Raw genomic sequence first — 15,113 nt, forward strand, 5'->3', positions numbered from 1 at the left:
ATTACATATGATATAAATAAAAGCCAAATAAAAGAAAAAGTAAAATAATTAATAAATAAGTATTTTCATTACAAGAGAAAACTAAGTTCTGCTGAGGTTAAAAGCCAAAGAATAAAAGTGAATTTTAAGATGCAATTTAAAAGTGGACAGTTAAGGGGCCTCTCCAGGGTTTAAGGATTTAAAATCAAACATAAGAATTTTTAAATGAACTCTAAAAGACACAGGCAGCCAGTGCAATGAGGCCAGGACATGGGTTATATGCTCTCTTTTAGGAGTTCCTGTTAGGAATAGTGCAACCGCATTTTGAACCAGCTGCAGACGTGAGAGCAACAAATGACTGACCCCCACATGATGTGCATTACAGTAGTCCACACGGGAAGAAATAAAAGCATGGATCACTTTTTCAAAGTGCTGCCTAGAAAGAAAATATTTCACTCTTGCCAGTCCCCCTAAATCAGGGGTGGGCAATTCCAGGCCTCGAGAGCCAGTGTCCTGCAGGTTTTAGATCTCACCTTGGGTCACCTGAATCACATGATTAGTTCGTTACCAGGCCTCTGGAAAACTTCAGGACATGTTGAGGAGCTAATTTAGCCATTTAAATCAGCTGTGTTGGTTCAAGGACACATCTAAAACCTGCAGAGACACCGGCCCTCGAGGCCTGGAGTTGCCCACCCCTGCCCTAAATGATAAAAACTGGACTTCACTACTGCTCTGATTTGGTTGTCCAATTTAAAATCACTGTCCAACATAAAACCAAGGTCAGTAACAACAGGCTTAAAATAAACGTCCAGGGGTCCAAAATCTAAAAAGGAGGACTCACAGGGACCACTGGTTCCAAACACCAACCACTCTGTTTTCTTTTCATTAAAATTTAGAAAGTTTACAGCCAACCAAGCTTTAATGTCATCTAGGCATGTCATGAGAGGTTTTATGGAGATGCCACCCTTCTGCTTCAGTGGCAAATAAATTTGGCAGTCATCGGCAAAACAGTGAAAAGAGATCCCATGCCTTCTAAGGATGGAACCCAGAGGCAATAAATACAGTAAAAACAACAGTGGCCCTAAAATTTAGCCCTGTGGGACGCCGCATGACAGAGGAGCAGAAGATGATTCTTAACCGAGAAGGCTGGAAGAGAAAGTTCTATATGACAAATACGACTTAAACCAATTGAGCGCAGTGCCACCAATACCTACTACATCACTTAATCGTGAAATTAGAATATTGTGGTCTATGGTATCAAAGGCAGACGGTACAGTATCAAAGACCAGAACAACATAGTTACCATAATCACATGCCAGAAGGATGTCATTAAAAACCCTTAATAATGCAGATTCTGTGCTATGAAGGGTTTTGAAACCTGACTGAAAAATCTCAAGGATGCCATTATAATCTAAAACATCTTTCAGTTGACTAAAAACAATTTTCTCTAAAACCTTGGAGACTAAAGGCAACTTGGAAATAGGCCTATAGTTAGCTAAAACTGTGTGATCAAGGCCAAGTTTCTGAAGCAGTGGCTGTACTACTGTATGTTTGAAATTTGCAGGAACCACACCAGAAGACAGACCACTGTTAACCCTCTGGGGTCGCTGGACGCGCCGGCGCGTCAAAATCACATGACCAATTTAAGACGACACAGCTACAAGATGCAGCGAGTCAGAGTCTCCATTCCAACTTGGGTCGAAAGTGTGGACTTCAAACTATATACCAGTTTTTGAATTGTGTCGATAGGCCACGTAAAACCAGAGTTATGATAAAAAATACACGCGATGTTTTTTTTCTGAACAAAACAGCGGTGTTTACAGCGGGAAGAACGGTAAAAACGGCATTTTCTACAGACAGCGCTAGCAAACACTCTCTGCTTGCGAGTGAAAAAAGAAAAAGAAAAAACACCCCTTCCCTATTGGTGTTAGAGTTTACCATGTCAGCCAATCAAAAAAATGATATGGCAACATGTGACATTTGGTTGTTTAGGGAGAAGGGGAAGTTTTTAGGAGTGACACCCGCGACGGAAAGCGGGCGAGCGAAAGAAAGAGAGAGAGCGAGTTTTCATATCTGAGACATTAGTGATGTTTAGCGTGTTTGGAGGCCATAGTTAGTTTGTTGTGTAGTTATTGTTTTGCATTGTGTGTCAGTTAGACTGATGAATTTCATATTTTCTCCAAAAAAAGCCGTCAAAGGTGGATTCCAGTGTAAACACTTTTCCCACATGGAAAACTGGACTGATGCACCTCCTGCTGCCAGACCTGCAGGGTTTAGGCCTATGGTGTTCTCCTCTGTCTTATACTGAACACAAACTACATTTTTTGGACTGGCACAAATAATTTGTGTGCCTTCTTATTTGATGCAGCACACCTGATTGTTCTGTAAATAGATTTAAATGGTTATATAAAAAACGCCTGAGGCCTTGGCTGCATTTTTAGGTAAATAGTACCATATAACTTTGTTGTTTGCAAAACTTGTGCATAATTTTTAGAAATGTACAATTTCTATTTGCATTTCAAGTTATGAAAATGATTCGTTAAACCTGTTTGTGGGTTTTACAGTAAAAAACATAACTTTTTTCTACTCGGATTTTGAATTTTTTGTCTGAATTTAGATCAACTGTGCTAATATAGTATACCAAAATGAAAAACTAACTCAAATTTCAGATATTTGAGGTTGTGCTGAAAATAATGATACCAAACAAGGCAAGAAAAACATATTTTAAAGGTGAAATATAGAGGTAAAATCAAAAGTAGTCAAAAACGGCCAATTATACCCTGGACCCCAGAGGGTTAATAATGTCAAGGACATACTGTCCTATGCTAGGAAAAATTTATTTAAAAAGTTGTGGAGGAAAAGGATCCCGAGGGGAACCTGTGGGCTTAATATGGCAAACCACATCCTCTAAAGTGGAAACGTCACAAGTTCAAACTGAGTAAAAACAGCAGTGCGAGGGACAGCGACAGAGTCAGGAGCTGCAATAAGAGGTGGTGACAACTTTTTCATTAAAAAAGTTATTAAGTTAAAAGAAAATTATTTCAAATATCAGGAGAAACTTCCAAACAGACATTCAATTAGTAGTATTGAAGATTAAGTATTAAGAACAGTGTCAATGGTCCTAACACGCATGGGTTATGACAGTTGGAAGAAATAATATTTGCAAAATATTCTCTTTTTGCCTCTTTAACAGTGTTCTGGTAGCGATGCCAGCAGTCTTTGGGAATTTGAAATGATACATGCAGTTTATCCTTTTTCCACCTCCGTTTTCCTTGACGACATTCCCTCTTAACAGCACGAGTTTTCTCATAAATAAAGGCTCAGTTTAGCCTTGGGCTACCTGGTTTTTAAAGGAGCCACAGAGTTGATCATTGTTTGACAGCAAGAATAAAACCAGGAATTAAGCTTCTGTGTCAGAGGAGACAAAGTCAGAAGAAGCTGATTAAAAGCAGTAAAAAAAACTGCGCAGCGATGGAGGGGTTAATAACCCGACACTGCCGAGCAGCAGTGCCAGATTTAACTGCAGTATGTGTAAAACCAACGTTGAATAACACAGGCATATGATCTGAGAGTGCACAGTAACAAATCTCCATCTTAGTGACAGGCAGACCATATGACAGAACAAGGTCCAGTGTGTGTCCGTGCTCATGTGTAGGGCCAGACACAGACTGTACCAAGCTAAAAGAGTCAATAAGGCTTAAAAAGTCCTTTACCAGTGGCTTATCAGGACAACATACATGTATATTAAAATCTCCAACAATATGAACACCATCATAGTTGGGCATAATCCTAGCTAAAAAAAAATCAAAAAAGTAATTTATGAAGTTCTTATAGTTGTTCGGGGGGCCATAGATGACAGCACAGAAAACCGGATTTGTGCAACTCACCTCAAACGAGGTAATTTCAAAGCTGGAGAATGAAGACTGTAGAAAACACTGCTTATATTTGTAATCCTTTTTGTAAACAGTCACTGTGCCTCCACCTCTGCCTGATGTTCGTGGCGAATTAAAATAGCAAAAATCCACAGGTAAAAGTTCAGATAGAGCACTGGACTCACCAACCCTTAGCCAAGTCTCAGTCACACACAGAAAATCATAGAAGGTTTCGATAATGTTGACGGCGAGGTTTAGCGTGGGAGGGCATGGGCAGACTTTTCAGAATGAGTACCACCTCATAAAATATATGGCTCTTAAAGTACTGTCCTTATGACCGACATTAAAGCACAGTAATATAGGCCTATTTAACACCATATACGAAAAACATAGGTATATTGCTTGTGTCTCAATTTGATTGATGACCCTAGCCTTGACCTTTTGACCCCTCCCCTCCCCCACCGGAAGTGTGTAATTTGATCCCCCTCCCCCACAGGAAGTGTGTAATTTGATCCCTAAGCGTGACGAATTGCATCAGCGGCTTGTGTCAAAATTTGATTGATGACCCCTCCCCCACCGGAAGTGTGTAATTTGATCCCTAAGCGTGACGAATTGCATCAGCGGCTTGTGTCAAAATCTGATTGATGACCCCTCCCCCACAGGAAGTGTGTAATATGATCCATAATCGCGCCATGAGAAAAAAATAAAAAAAAGTTTTTAGAGGGAGGGAGGAGAATAAAAACAGAGAGGGCGGCGCACTATGCACAGACAGCAAGATGGATCCTTTCATTCTGCAGCCCTGTGTTCCTCTGTACTTGGACGGGGAAGAGATCTGCTCTGCGGAGGCCGTAAGCATGGGAGGGAGCAGCGGCGAGTGGTCTTCGTCGATTATCAGCGACACCCCCGTCACCGTCTACAGTAACAGATCGGAAGCGGCCGATGCTCCGCGGAAAGAAGGGAGAAATAAGGAGGTCTTTATGTTTCGCAGCCAGATACCGGCTCCGAGGAGCTTGCGGGGAGAATGGACTCTGCCTATTGAGGGCTGTGGAAAGTGGGGCTACATCTCCGAGTATGACGTATTCAAATACAGCATATTTACTATTGAAGGCCTCAATCCAGACCTTTTGACCCTACCAGAAATACTCCGGAAGTGTCTAGTCATTTTCAGACCTGTTGCTTCATGTTCCATAAGCATGAGGGGGATCAGATAGGGAGGGGGGATCCTGAAGGGTGACGCGGCTGTTGAGTCAGTGCTGTATAGAGAGACAGTTAGTTTTCCACAAACTCATAGTTTGAATTCTGTTTCAGTATTATGACAATTTTCTCTGTATTTCTTTTTACAAAAGCGGATGTATTTTACTTTCTTAAGATGCACCGTCGTTTGTAATGAAAAAAGAGTGACTTCCTATTGCCTGTAGAGAACCGTTTCTTTCAATAGTATTTTGCTTTCTTATATGACATGCGCAATAAAAACCTTTAAGATTATCCAACTAGTAAACGGATTGCATTTATATAGAGTGGGGTGGAGACAGGCTGCATCCTTGTATATATATATATATATCCCTTAGTGAATACTTTTCTTTTTGAGAGTCCCTTTTACAAGGGACTGAAAAAACAAAGTCATAAAAGATAATTACCGAGGCAGGCGATCTTGTTTCACTCACACACGCGCGCACACACACCCACCCCACCCCGCGGGTCAAGGAGGAGTAGTGAGACAACGGATATCAATGCTTATAACCTATAGCGCGCCCAAAAAATATTATTATTAAAACACCTAGCTACATCCTTGTATTTGTTAAAAATATATATATCCCTTAGTGAATACTTTTCTTTGAATACTACTTTTCTTTTTGAGAGGGCCCTTTTACAAGCGGCTGAAAAACAAGCCATAAAAGATAATTGCCGAGGCAGGAGGTCTTGTTTCACACACACTCCCACCCACCCGCGGGTCAAGGAGGAGTGACACAGCAGATTTCTCAATGCTTATAGCCTCAAAAAAACATTATTAAATCATCTATACGAGGTTTGTTTTTTGTGCAGCCCGCTCCTTGTCAGACCAAAGTAGAGAGTTTTTTCTTCATTATTTTTACAGCAGATTTTTCTCAATAGACAGAAAAATGATCTTGTACTACGCGCACTAAGCAGTCAACAGCCAATATTATCATCTGTCATTGCTTGTAACCCCGGTAAATAATTTCGTACATCTCCCCATAAAATAATAAGTTTATTAAAGCACCCCCCTCTGTGGGAAAGAGTTATTTTCTCAGTGTCTAGTTTACACCGTGAGGCGTCACAAAAGCAAAACAAATATTCACCTCTAAGTCGTATTTTACCGTCGGAGAATGTGGAAAACAGACAACCCTCACAAGAAGGCACCCAAAAAAGGGAATCGGACACCTCAACTTTCTTTCCCCCCCCCCCCCCCCCCTCCTCTCCCGGCCGCGCACACACAAACACACAAATCAGAGAACCGAAGGGTGAGAGAAAACAAAAAAAAACAATAAAAAACACTCTCTAACTGTCGATATTGTCAGGAGAAAGATGCGAAAAACAGATGCTAGACGAGGATAAAATGAGAGAAGAAACGAGAGGGGGCTCAAAAGAACCGTTATCTGCTCAGACCCTACTGTGACGGTTCTACCAATCGCGAGGAAGAGTCCGTGAATATTATGTCAGTATTCCGTCCAAACAAAGCCGTCGATCAGAGCGCCAGGGCCAGCTCGCCAGAACTTTTCCTGCCTCACCACGGTAAGTTTTTTTTTTTTTTCTTTACGATTTTAAATTATATATCAACACAGAAGTCAATAATTTGATTACGTTCTTTTAGATTTCTACAACGATGATTTCACGCAAGTGGACTACGGTGCCTTTCAATAAGGATATATCATTTTTAAAATAAGTTTAGATAGAATTGTTTTTTTAATGAAACTCTGTTACTTACAGACGCTATCGATAGCACGGTGAGGAGCACCATAAATCCGGCCGTTTTCCAAGGCGATTTAGACGCCATCCTCCCCGCAGAACCTCCGCTGCCGATCGGCGAAAGACCGCGGCGAGAAGACGACGTTATTTTCGTCTCCGCACACCAGGAGAACTGCAGGAAAATAAGTTTTAAAACCGAAGGTAAAAAACAATATGTTGTATTATTCGCCATTTTGTTGAATAACAGGATGTGACGGAGTAATCCGAGCACGCTATACCGCCCCTCCCGACCCGGAGCGGATTTTTAAAACTTTTTGCTTTATTTCGTGACAGCGGTAATCGAGAATATACAGACCCCGCCGCAGCGAAAAGAAGAACAAGAAGACGACGTTATTTTCGTCACCGCATACCAGGAGAACTGCAGGAAAATACCTTTTAAATCCGAAGGTAAACAATATTTCTACAAAATAACGTATTCGAAAAGCGGAGCATGCTATACCGCCCCTCCCGACTTGGAGTGGTATAACGTGTGCTAGAAAGTTTTTTTTAATCTTTGTTTTATTTCTCCACAGCCGAGATTGAGAATATACCCATTCAAACCCCGCTACAGACAATTGGGCGGAGGAGCGAGGTAAATAAAAGTTTTTTTTCTTTTTTAAAATACGAAGGATAAGCCACCCCTCCCTTGTTTTCTTAAAACTTTTTCCCTTTTGTTTTTCTCGACAGAGAATATACCCATTCAAATCCCCGCTACAGACGATCGGGCGGAGGAGCGAGGTAAATAAAAGTTTTTTTCTTTTTTTAAAAAAATATGAAGGATATGCCGCGCATGCTGACCCGGAGAGGTACAATGTGTTTTCTTAAACTTTTTTTCTCGACAGAGAATATACCGACCGATACAGAAAATCAGGCGGAGGAACCATCCAGAGCTCCTCCTCTCAGGAGACTGAGAGGTAATTGACGGGGGGATGAATCGGCCCTAATAAATATTTATGTTGTATTAATAAAGTTCTCCGCTCTATAAAATAAAAATTTTTAAAAAATGTGTGGGTTTTTTTACTCTCAACTTTATACAGCAAGAATAAATAAATAAAACGTTTGTGCAAAACACGATCGTCCTTTCGAAGGAGTAAAAAATACATTTTGTTTTGTCTTTTCTTACAGCCCGACGGCGACTTCATAAGAGGAGGATCCTCGGAGACCTCAGATTCATGTACGCCATAACCGTCCGTGCATATGCATCAATATATCGACACAAGGATCTGTAAAAGGGATGCAAAGTAAAAGCATACACATGTAAAAGTCTGTGAATTAAGAAATAAAGAAAATCATGTCGGAAGAACGCAGCATTCCTGACGCTTTGTTGGAAGCCGTGGCAGAATTGAACAGAGACGATGATCATATAGCACCACCGATCGACCCCTACAGCCTTTAGAAAACGCTTTGCAGGCCCTCCTTCAAAACATTGAAAACGAACGGCGTGCCGACCGAGTGAACTTTGACCCTCTGCAGCCGTTAGAAAATGCTCTTCAGCTCTACGACCAGCAGAGGGAGGAGCGCTCTGCGGAGGAGCGGCAGGAGCAGGTGCAGCCTGCGGAACATCAACACGGAGGAGGAGGATCTCGGGTACAGAACGATGCGGTGACTCGCCGTGAACAATTTAATAATTTTGAAATAAGGCGAGTATTTAACATTCCCTCTCAGGATGACGCGGCCGACCTCGCTCAATTTTACCTCGACGTCAGGGACAATTTTGTAGATCTAGCGGATAGGGTGAGACCGGAAGTTAGTCGTAACGATCGGGTTCAACTGGAGATTATCAGCGAGCACGCGCAAAAGCACGCCGTCTTTAACGGCGACGATCGCGGCGAAAACATTGTACCGGCTTTTGAGAACCTGTTGGCCAGGCTGATACAATAAAACGGCGCGATCGTGGTCGGCTCTCCCCTAGAAATTGTTGTGCAAGTAATCAGAAATCCTAGAGGCGGCGGAGGCCCGCGTAAAAAGATTCACAAAACGTTAGATGATGAAATTCTAGTCAAAAAGCGGCGCTGTCTGTACGTGGTAAAAATAAAAATGATAATCTGTGCTTCGCCATTAACTTGGCTCACCTCACCGAGCCTCATTTCACAGATAAACAGGCCCTGGAACGCGGCAGAGAGCTGCAGCGTTTAGCGGGGCTGAGCGATCGGACCCAGGTAACCCTCACTGACATAGATAAATTTGAGCAAATACTAAATCGTAAAATCGTTGTGTTTTACCGCCCTCCCGAGGACAGGACTCTTTCGCTAATCGAAACAGAGTCCCCAAACACTCCTCACCCACTGTACTTATTCTTATTCCGGCATCACTATTACGGGATAAAAAATCTAAAAACATTTTTAGGAGTCCCGTACATTTGCGAGGAGTGTCACCGCGGGTACCATATCCTGGAGAAACACTTTTGCCAAAATCGCTGCAATCTCTGTTTCGACCCCGCATGCCCCGCTCACTTTCTGGACGCTGTAATCTGTCCGGATTGTAACAGGTCATGTCGCACTCGCGAGTGTTACTCGAAGCACAAACAGCCCAGAATTCACTCTAGTTCAGGCCTCAGCGTCTGTCAACAACTGTATAAATGCCCTGACTGCAAACTCCTCTCCCGTCGCGGGAAGCACAGGTGCACAGCCGCCAGATGTAAAATCTGCCGCGCTGAGCTTCCTCCCGACGAAAATCAGCACCTGTGTTACATTCAACCTCTGAAACACGAAACCCTCGATACCGCTTCCATAATCTTTTATGACTTTGAAACCTTCCCAGACCGGGAGGGGACGCACATCCCTTACCTAGTGTGCACAAAATCGCTAGAAGGAGAAGAGTGGCACGCATACGGTGTAGACTGCGTTGGAAAGTTTGTTCAAAGATACAGAAGGAAAAGATATAGAGAGACCACGTTCATCGCCCACAACGCGAAAGGGTTCGACAGCTATTTAATTCTCTCCCACCTGGTGGAGAGGGCATGACGCCCTCGCTCATCATGCAAGGCAGTAAATTATATGTTTCACAGAATCCGATTTCCTTCTCAAATTCATAGACTCGCTTTCTTTCCTCACCATGCGTCTCAGCGCCATGCCCAAAGCTTTAGGCTTCGAGGACAAATCCAAGGGTTTTTTTCCCCACAAATTCAGCTCGCGGGACCGTTTAAAATACGTGGGCCCGTACCCCCCTCCTTCGGATTACGGGGTAGAGCGCATGTCCCTCTCCGAACGAGAGGAGTTTCTGCGTTGGCACGGCGAGGCCTCCCGAGGCGTCTTTAACTTTGAAAAAGAGTCGCTGTATTACTGTCAAAACGACGTTAATATCCTGAGGGAGGCGTGCGTAAAGTTCAGAGACGGGTTCATAGGCGAAACTAAAATCGACCCTTTCAGCTGCGTCACTATAGCTTCCGCCTGCATGAAAGTGTTTCTCACCAATTTCCTCCCCAAAAACACTCTGGCCATCCCTCGCCCGACAACTACGGACGCACGTCCAAAGCCTATTCGCACGCGTCCATTCAGTGGCTGGAGTGGGTATCTCGCTCTCAGAAAATCCCCATTCAACACGCTCTCACAACGGGAGGGGAGAAAAAAATAGGTCCGTACTATGTTGACGGATACGCGCTGATTGACGGCGAAAAGTGGGTGTGGGAATTTCTGGGGTGCTTTTATCACGGCTGTCCAAAGTGCTACAGGCCGGAGGAAATCTGCCCTCTGACCCGCGCTCCTTACGGGAACCTGCTCGCCTCTACCGAGGCGAGGCTCCGGGAGCTGAGAAACGTTTACAGAGTCCGCACGGTCACGCTGTGGGAGCACGAGTGGAGCGAGATGAGAAAATCGAACGAGGAGGTTAAAAAGTTTTTGCAAAGCTACGAAGCTCCGGGACCTCTGTCTCCTCGCTCGGGCCTTTACGGAGGACGCACTTCGGCCTTGAGGCTGCGTTACAGCGCCTCGCCCGGAGAAAATGTGTATTACGTAGACGTCACATCCCTGTACCCTTACGTCAACGCCAAGCGCGCTTACCCTCTCCATCACCCGAAAATCATCAGAGAGAATTTTGTAGACCCTCGCCGTTATTTCGGGCTGATCAGAGCCACCGTTTACCCGCCGCGCGGGCTCTATTTCCCCGTTCTACCTTACAAACCCCGGAGGTAAATTAATATTTTCCCTCTGTCGCACCTGCGCCGAGACTAATCACCAAAGCGGCCCGTGCCTCACGACGACGAGGCCAGAGCTCTCACAGGGGTCTGGGTCACCGTCGAGTTAACAAAGCCTTAGAACTGGGTTACAGGGTGGCTAAATCACAGAGGTCTGGCACTTTGATCGGCGCAGCAGCGACATCTTTGCCGGCTATATTAACACTTTTCTCAAAGGCAAACAGGAAGCCTCCGGCTATCCTCCGGAAGCTCGCGACGAGGAGGAGAGGAGCAAATACGTGGAAGAGTACCACAGGCATCAGGGCATACGTTTAGACCCGTCAAAAATCGAGGTGAACCCGGCCAAAAGACAGGTATCGAATTGTGTCTCAACAGTTTCTGGGGAAAGTTTGCTCAGAGAACCAACCTGACTCAGACCACTCTGGTCAGAAAACCCAGTGAGTTTTTTAACTACGTCTTTCCAGCCAGTACGACTTTAAACACGTCTCTTTTTTAAAGGCCAAAAACAGGACGTGGCGTTAATCAGTGGAGCTATAACGAGCGCTGCGTGATACCTCCCGGCGGTCCAATAACGTTTTCATCGCTGCTTTCACCACAGCCTACGCCCGCCTAAAACTCTACGAGTATTTAGAAAAATTGCAGCGCAACGTTCTGTACACCGACACCGACTCTCTGATCTACGTAGTGAAAGAGGGGGAGGAACCTTTAGGCTGGGCAATTTTCTGGGGGATCTCACGGACGATTAGGCGGGGACACCATCCAGGAATTTGTCTCCGCAGGTCCAAAGAGCTACGCCTACAGGACCAGAACAAGAAGAAATTGTGGTAAAATGAAAGGTATAACGCAGACGAGAGAATGTTGCGAGCGGGTCAATTTCGACAGTATGAGCGAGCTGGTGGAAAGTTACCTTTCCGGTATGAAGGAGGCGGAGCTCGAGACCCCTCAGCACGGCATTCAGAGGGATAGAGAGGTTTGTGCTCAAAAACAGAACATTTCAGAAAAGTTTCGCGTGGTCTACGACAAGAGGCGCCTCTTTCCGACGGCACAATCTGCCTTTCGGGTACTAGTGTTGTTTTATCTTTGTTTTCTTCTAAATGGAGGAAATTGATTTGATCACAGACTGAAAGTGCCTTTTTCCTGTCTCGTTGTGGGGCCTAGCGGGTGTGGGAAAACTCATTTTGTAAAGTGCGTTTTGGAAACTGTGAACGCTCCATGATACTGTGCCGCGAATATTGTGTGGATTTATACTTCTTTTCAACCCATGTACGAGGAACTGTCAAGACCAATAAAAACATTAAATTTGTCGAGGGTTTGCCCGATTCTTTCGAAGATTTCCAAGACGCTCTGGTGGTGCTGGATGACGTCATCTTTCAGGCTCGGATCACCCGGAAGTGGTTAAAATTTTCACTCAATACCGTCACCATAAAACGTCTCCGTCATGATGCTGACCAGAACGTTTTCCATCAGGGCAAATACAGCCGCACCATCGGCTTAACTCCAATTATATGGTGCTGTTTAAAACCCCAGAGACAAGCTGCAGATTGAGATTTTGGCCCGCCAAATTTTCCTTCGCAAAAGCATTTTTCTCAGACAGTTTCAAAGACGCCACGGAGGAGCCCCACGGGTATTTAATCCTCGATCTCACTCCTCCTGCCAGAACGTTACAGAGTGCGCGCCGGTCTGCTTCCGGGACAGCAGCCCGTCATCTACCTGCCCAATCCAAGTAGCGGCTCGCCATGTCTCAGCGTATAAAAGGAACGCCGTCTTACTGCAGGCTCTGTACACGCGTCGCCGCAGAAACGCAAAGACATTCTCGCTCACAGCTCCCCGGATTTCCTCCAGGCGCTGTGCGAGATAGCTTTAAATCTTTTAAAGGGGAACATACCTCTTTCCGCTTCTCATACCAAAACTGAAACGCCAGAAAAGATCATCAGACTGCTGGCCGACAAGAAACGAGCTTAAACCGAAAACGTCAAGTTTTAAAGAAACAGACGGGAGGTTTCTATTCCCTCTCCTGTCCGCCGCCGTGCCTATTCTGGGAAACCTGCTGGGGGAATATTTCAGAAACGCTAGATGTTTAAAAAAATGATTCTCGTTCCCTCTCACGAGATGAAAAAACTGACCCGACCCGCCGAGCCCACGGTCAGAGAAGCCGCCAAAGACGATTTGGACGAAAAGATAAAGCTATACTGGAGGATCGCGGCTAAACTTGTACGAAAAAGTCAAAAGATACGAGTCTCTGCTGCGGAGATATCTCACGCTCTATAAACAGGGTCGGGACGAGGAGAGTCGGGTGACTTTCCACCTGCCGCCGAGGAGCCTCAGCAGCGCAGGTGCATCAGCAACAGGTGCATCAGCAGCAGGTGCATCCGCACCAACAGGAGCAGCGGGGGAAGAGGATGAAATGGTGGAAGAAGTATTAAAATCCCTACCCCTCGAGACCGCAAAAACGCCGCTACATTATGCAGAAATTAGCGGAGGGGGAGGAGGATGGACAAGAGGGGGAATTTGTTTACAAGGGGATGCGGTGCGGGGTCTCACATGATCGATCTATTTAAAAACCTCTCCCTCTCTTTTAAAAGTAAAAACCAAACGCGTCCGAAAGGATGGACGGCGTTTTTAACTACTTTGGTCGAATCAAACATCCCCTCATCCTCCATACATAACCGTAGAGCTCGCGACCAGTACGCTCGTCTTAAATCGAGGAGAGGAGGAGGAGGAGGAGGACGACACCTGCGCGAAGGGGAGAAAACCTCTCGGTTCAAAAAGATGCTTTCCCCGACCTGGACCTCTATATAAAACCGTGTTGTTGTTATGTTTTTTCACAAATGAAATAAAAAAACGCTGCAAACAAATTGATCGTTGTTTACGATTCTTTATTTGATACACGCATTTTTAAACTTTTGTAAGGAGCAGCCCCGTGATGACCTCTGCGAGATCGAGCGGGACAGCGCCCTTTCAAAAGTCAGACACCATGCCATCATTTTTAAACACATTATAGTACAGAGAAAGTATTTTGTCGACGGATAACCCTGAGCCTTGTGACATAGATAAAAAATGCAATGTTGCCCGCAAACGACAGACAGAGGGTGCTGAAGCTGACGATCATGATAGAGTATTTTTCGGCGGTCTTCCAGAAACTCTGAGATGACCGAGGGATAGTGAAGAAAGTCGGGAGGGAATCCGTAAGAGTCAAAAAAAGTGGAGGAGCCGTCCTTTTCCAGAGTCAGAGCAGCCAGTGTTCTCCCCTCAAGTGAGACGGGTGAGTGTTTACTATAAAGTAGGCGGGTGCTTTAAAGTCGCGTCTCAAAAAGGCCAGCTGGTCCGAGGCCCAAACCCGCAGAAAACGTCTCCCAAAGCGCGATGCAGAATGTGCTCCAGTTGAAGATTATCCATGTATTTTTTAAATAATAATCCACCAGCACCTGCCTTTTAGAGTCAATCTCCAAAATGGAGTCGTAGCAGGCGTACACTATGAGCGTGGTGGTCTGAGGCAGAGGAACTCTGAATCTCATTTCCAGCCTCAAATTTCCGTTGGAGACTGGAGACAGGGCGTCCGCGTCCTCGCTGGGCTCCAGATTAAAGGCAAACAGGGCGTACCCCTCGTTAAATTCCCGGCGGTCGATGCTCAGAGGCAAATCTTTGAGGTGTCTCCCGGTGGCGGAAAACATGTGGTAAAACTCTCTGACCGAATTTCCGCGGTCAAACTGGGGCTGGAAAGCTTTGGCGGGCACCTGCCTGCCGTCCTGACACAGCGCCAGATACTCCACGTCGTTGTGTCTAAAGTTGAAAGGCGACAGGTCCCTCCTCCCGGTGAAGGCGTCGTGGTGAACCATGCCAGGACCACGTATTTAGGCATGGCTCCCAGAAAGAGATTCTCTTGGTTGCAGATCCTGGAATTTTCGGGAGGATGGAGTAGGTTTTCACAGAAACGCGCGAAAGAGGATAGAGGGCGTTTCCTTTCATCAGGGCCGCGGCGTGGCCCAGCCTGACGGCCGGGAAACCGTGACCTTTTTAACGAATAGAGAGGCCGCGGTTATTTTCAGGGCAAACTGCGAATCCCGAGTCCCCATCAGGGAAAAGGCGTCGCTGTTGCGAATCAATTTAATTCTCAAATCCACAGAGTTCAGCAGGAGCCTCGCAGAAGAAATGTCGGCGTGAAGAGG

At 45.2% G+C, this 15,113-nt stretch overlaps 1 protein-coding gene and 1 long non-coding RNA gene across 3 annotated transcripts in view; one reads left to right on the plus strand and one right to left on the minus strand.

Annotated features, from left to right (window-relative positions):
* LOC109200198 (NLR family CARD domain-containing protein 3) overlaps positions 1-7,103 on the minus strand; it is a 76,236-nt gene extending 69,133 nt beyond the window's left edge. Inside the window, exon 1 of the mRNA XM_019355695.2 lies at positions 6,796-7,103. Within this exon, the coding sequence (XP_019211240.2) occupies positions 6,796-7,008 (213 nt within the window). The 5' untranslated portion in view covers positions 7,009-7,103. The remainder of the gene's footprint in view (positions 1-6,795) is intronic.
* Positions 7,104-7,382: 279 nt separating this feature from the next.
* LOC102076697 (uncharacterized) lies at positions 7,383-8,115 on the plus strand. Of its 2 annotated transcripts, none has more exons than XR_002060393.2 (3): positions 7,383-7,407; positions 7,658-7,729; positions 7,941-8,115. It is a non-coding gene; the product is annotated as an uncharacterized LOC102076697 (long non-coding RNA). The 2 variants fall into 2 exon arrangements; XR_002060394.2 differs by lacking the exon at positions 7,383-7,407 and adding an exon at positions 7,522-7,553.
* Positions 8,116-15,113: the final 6,998 nt, after the last annotated feature.

Source organism: Oreochromis niloticus, unplaced genomic scaffold (assembly GCF_001858045.2).
Source record: "Oreochromis niloticus isolate F11D_XX unplaced genomic scaffold, O_niloticus_UMD_NMBU tig00001905_pilon, whole genome shotgun sequence".
Lineage (NCBI taxonomy): Eukaryota > Metazoa > Chordata > Actinopteri > Cichliformes > Cichlidae > Oreochromis > Oreochromis niloticus.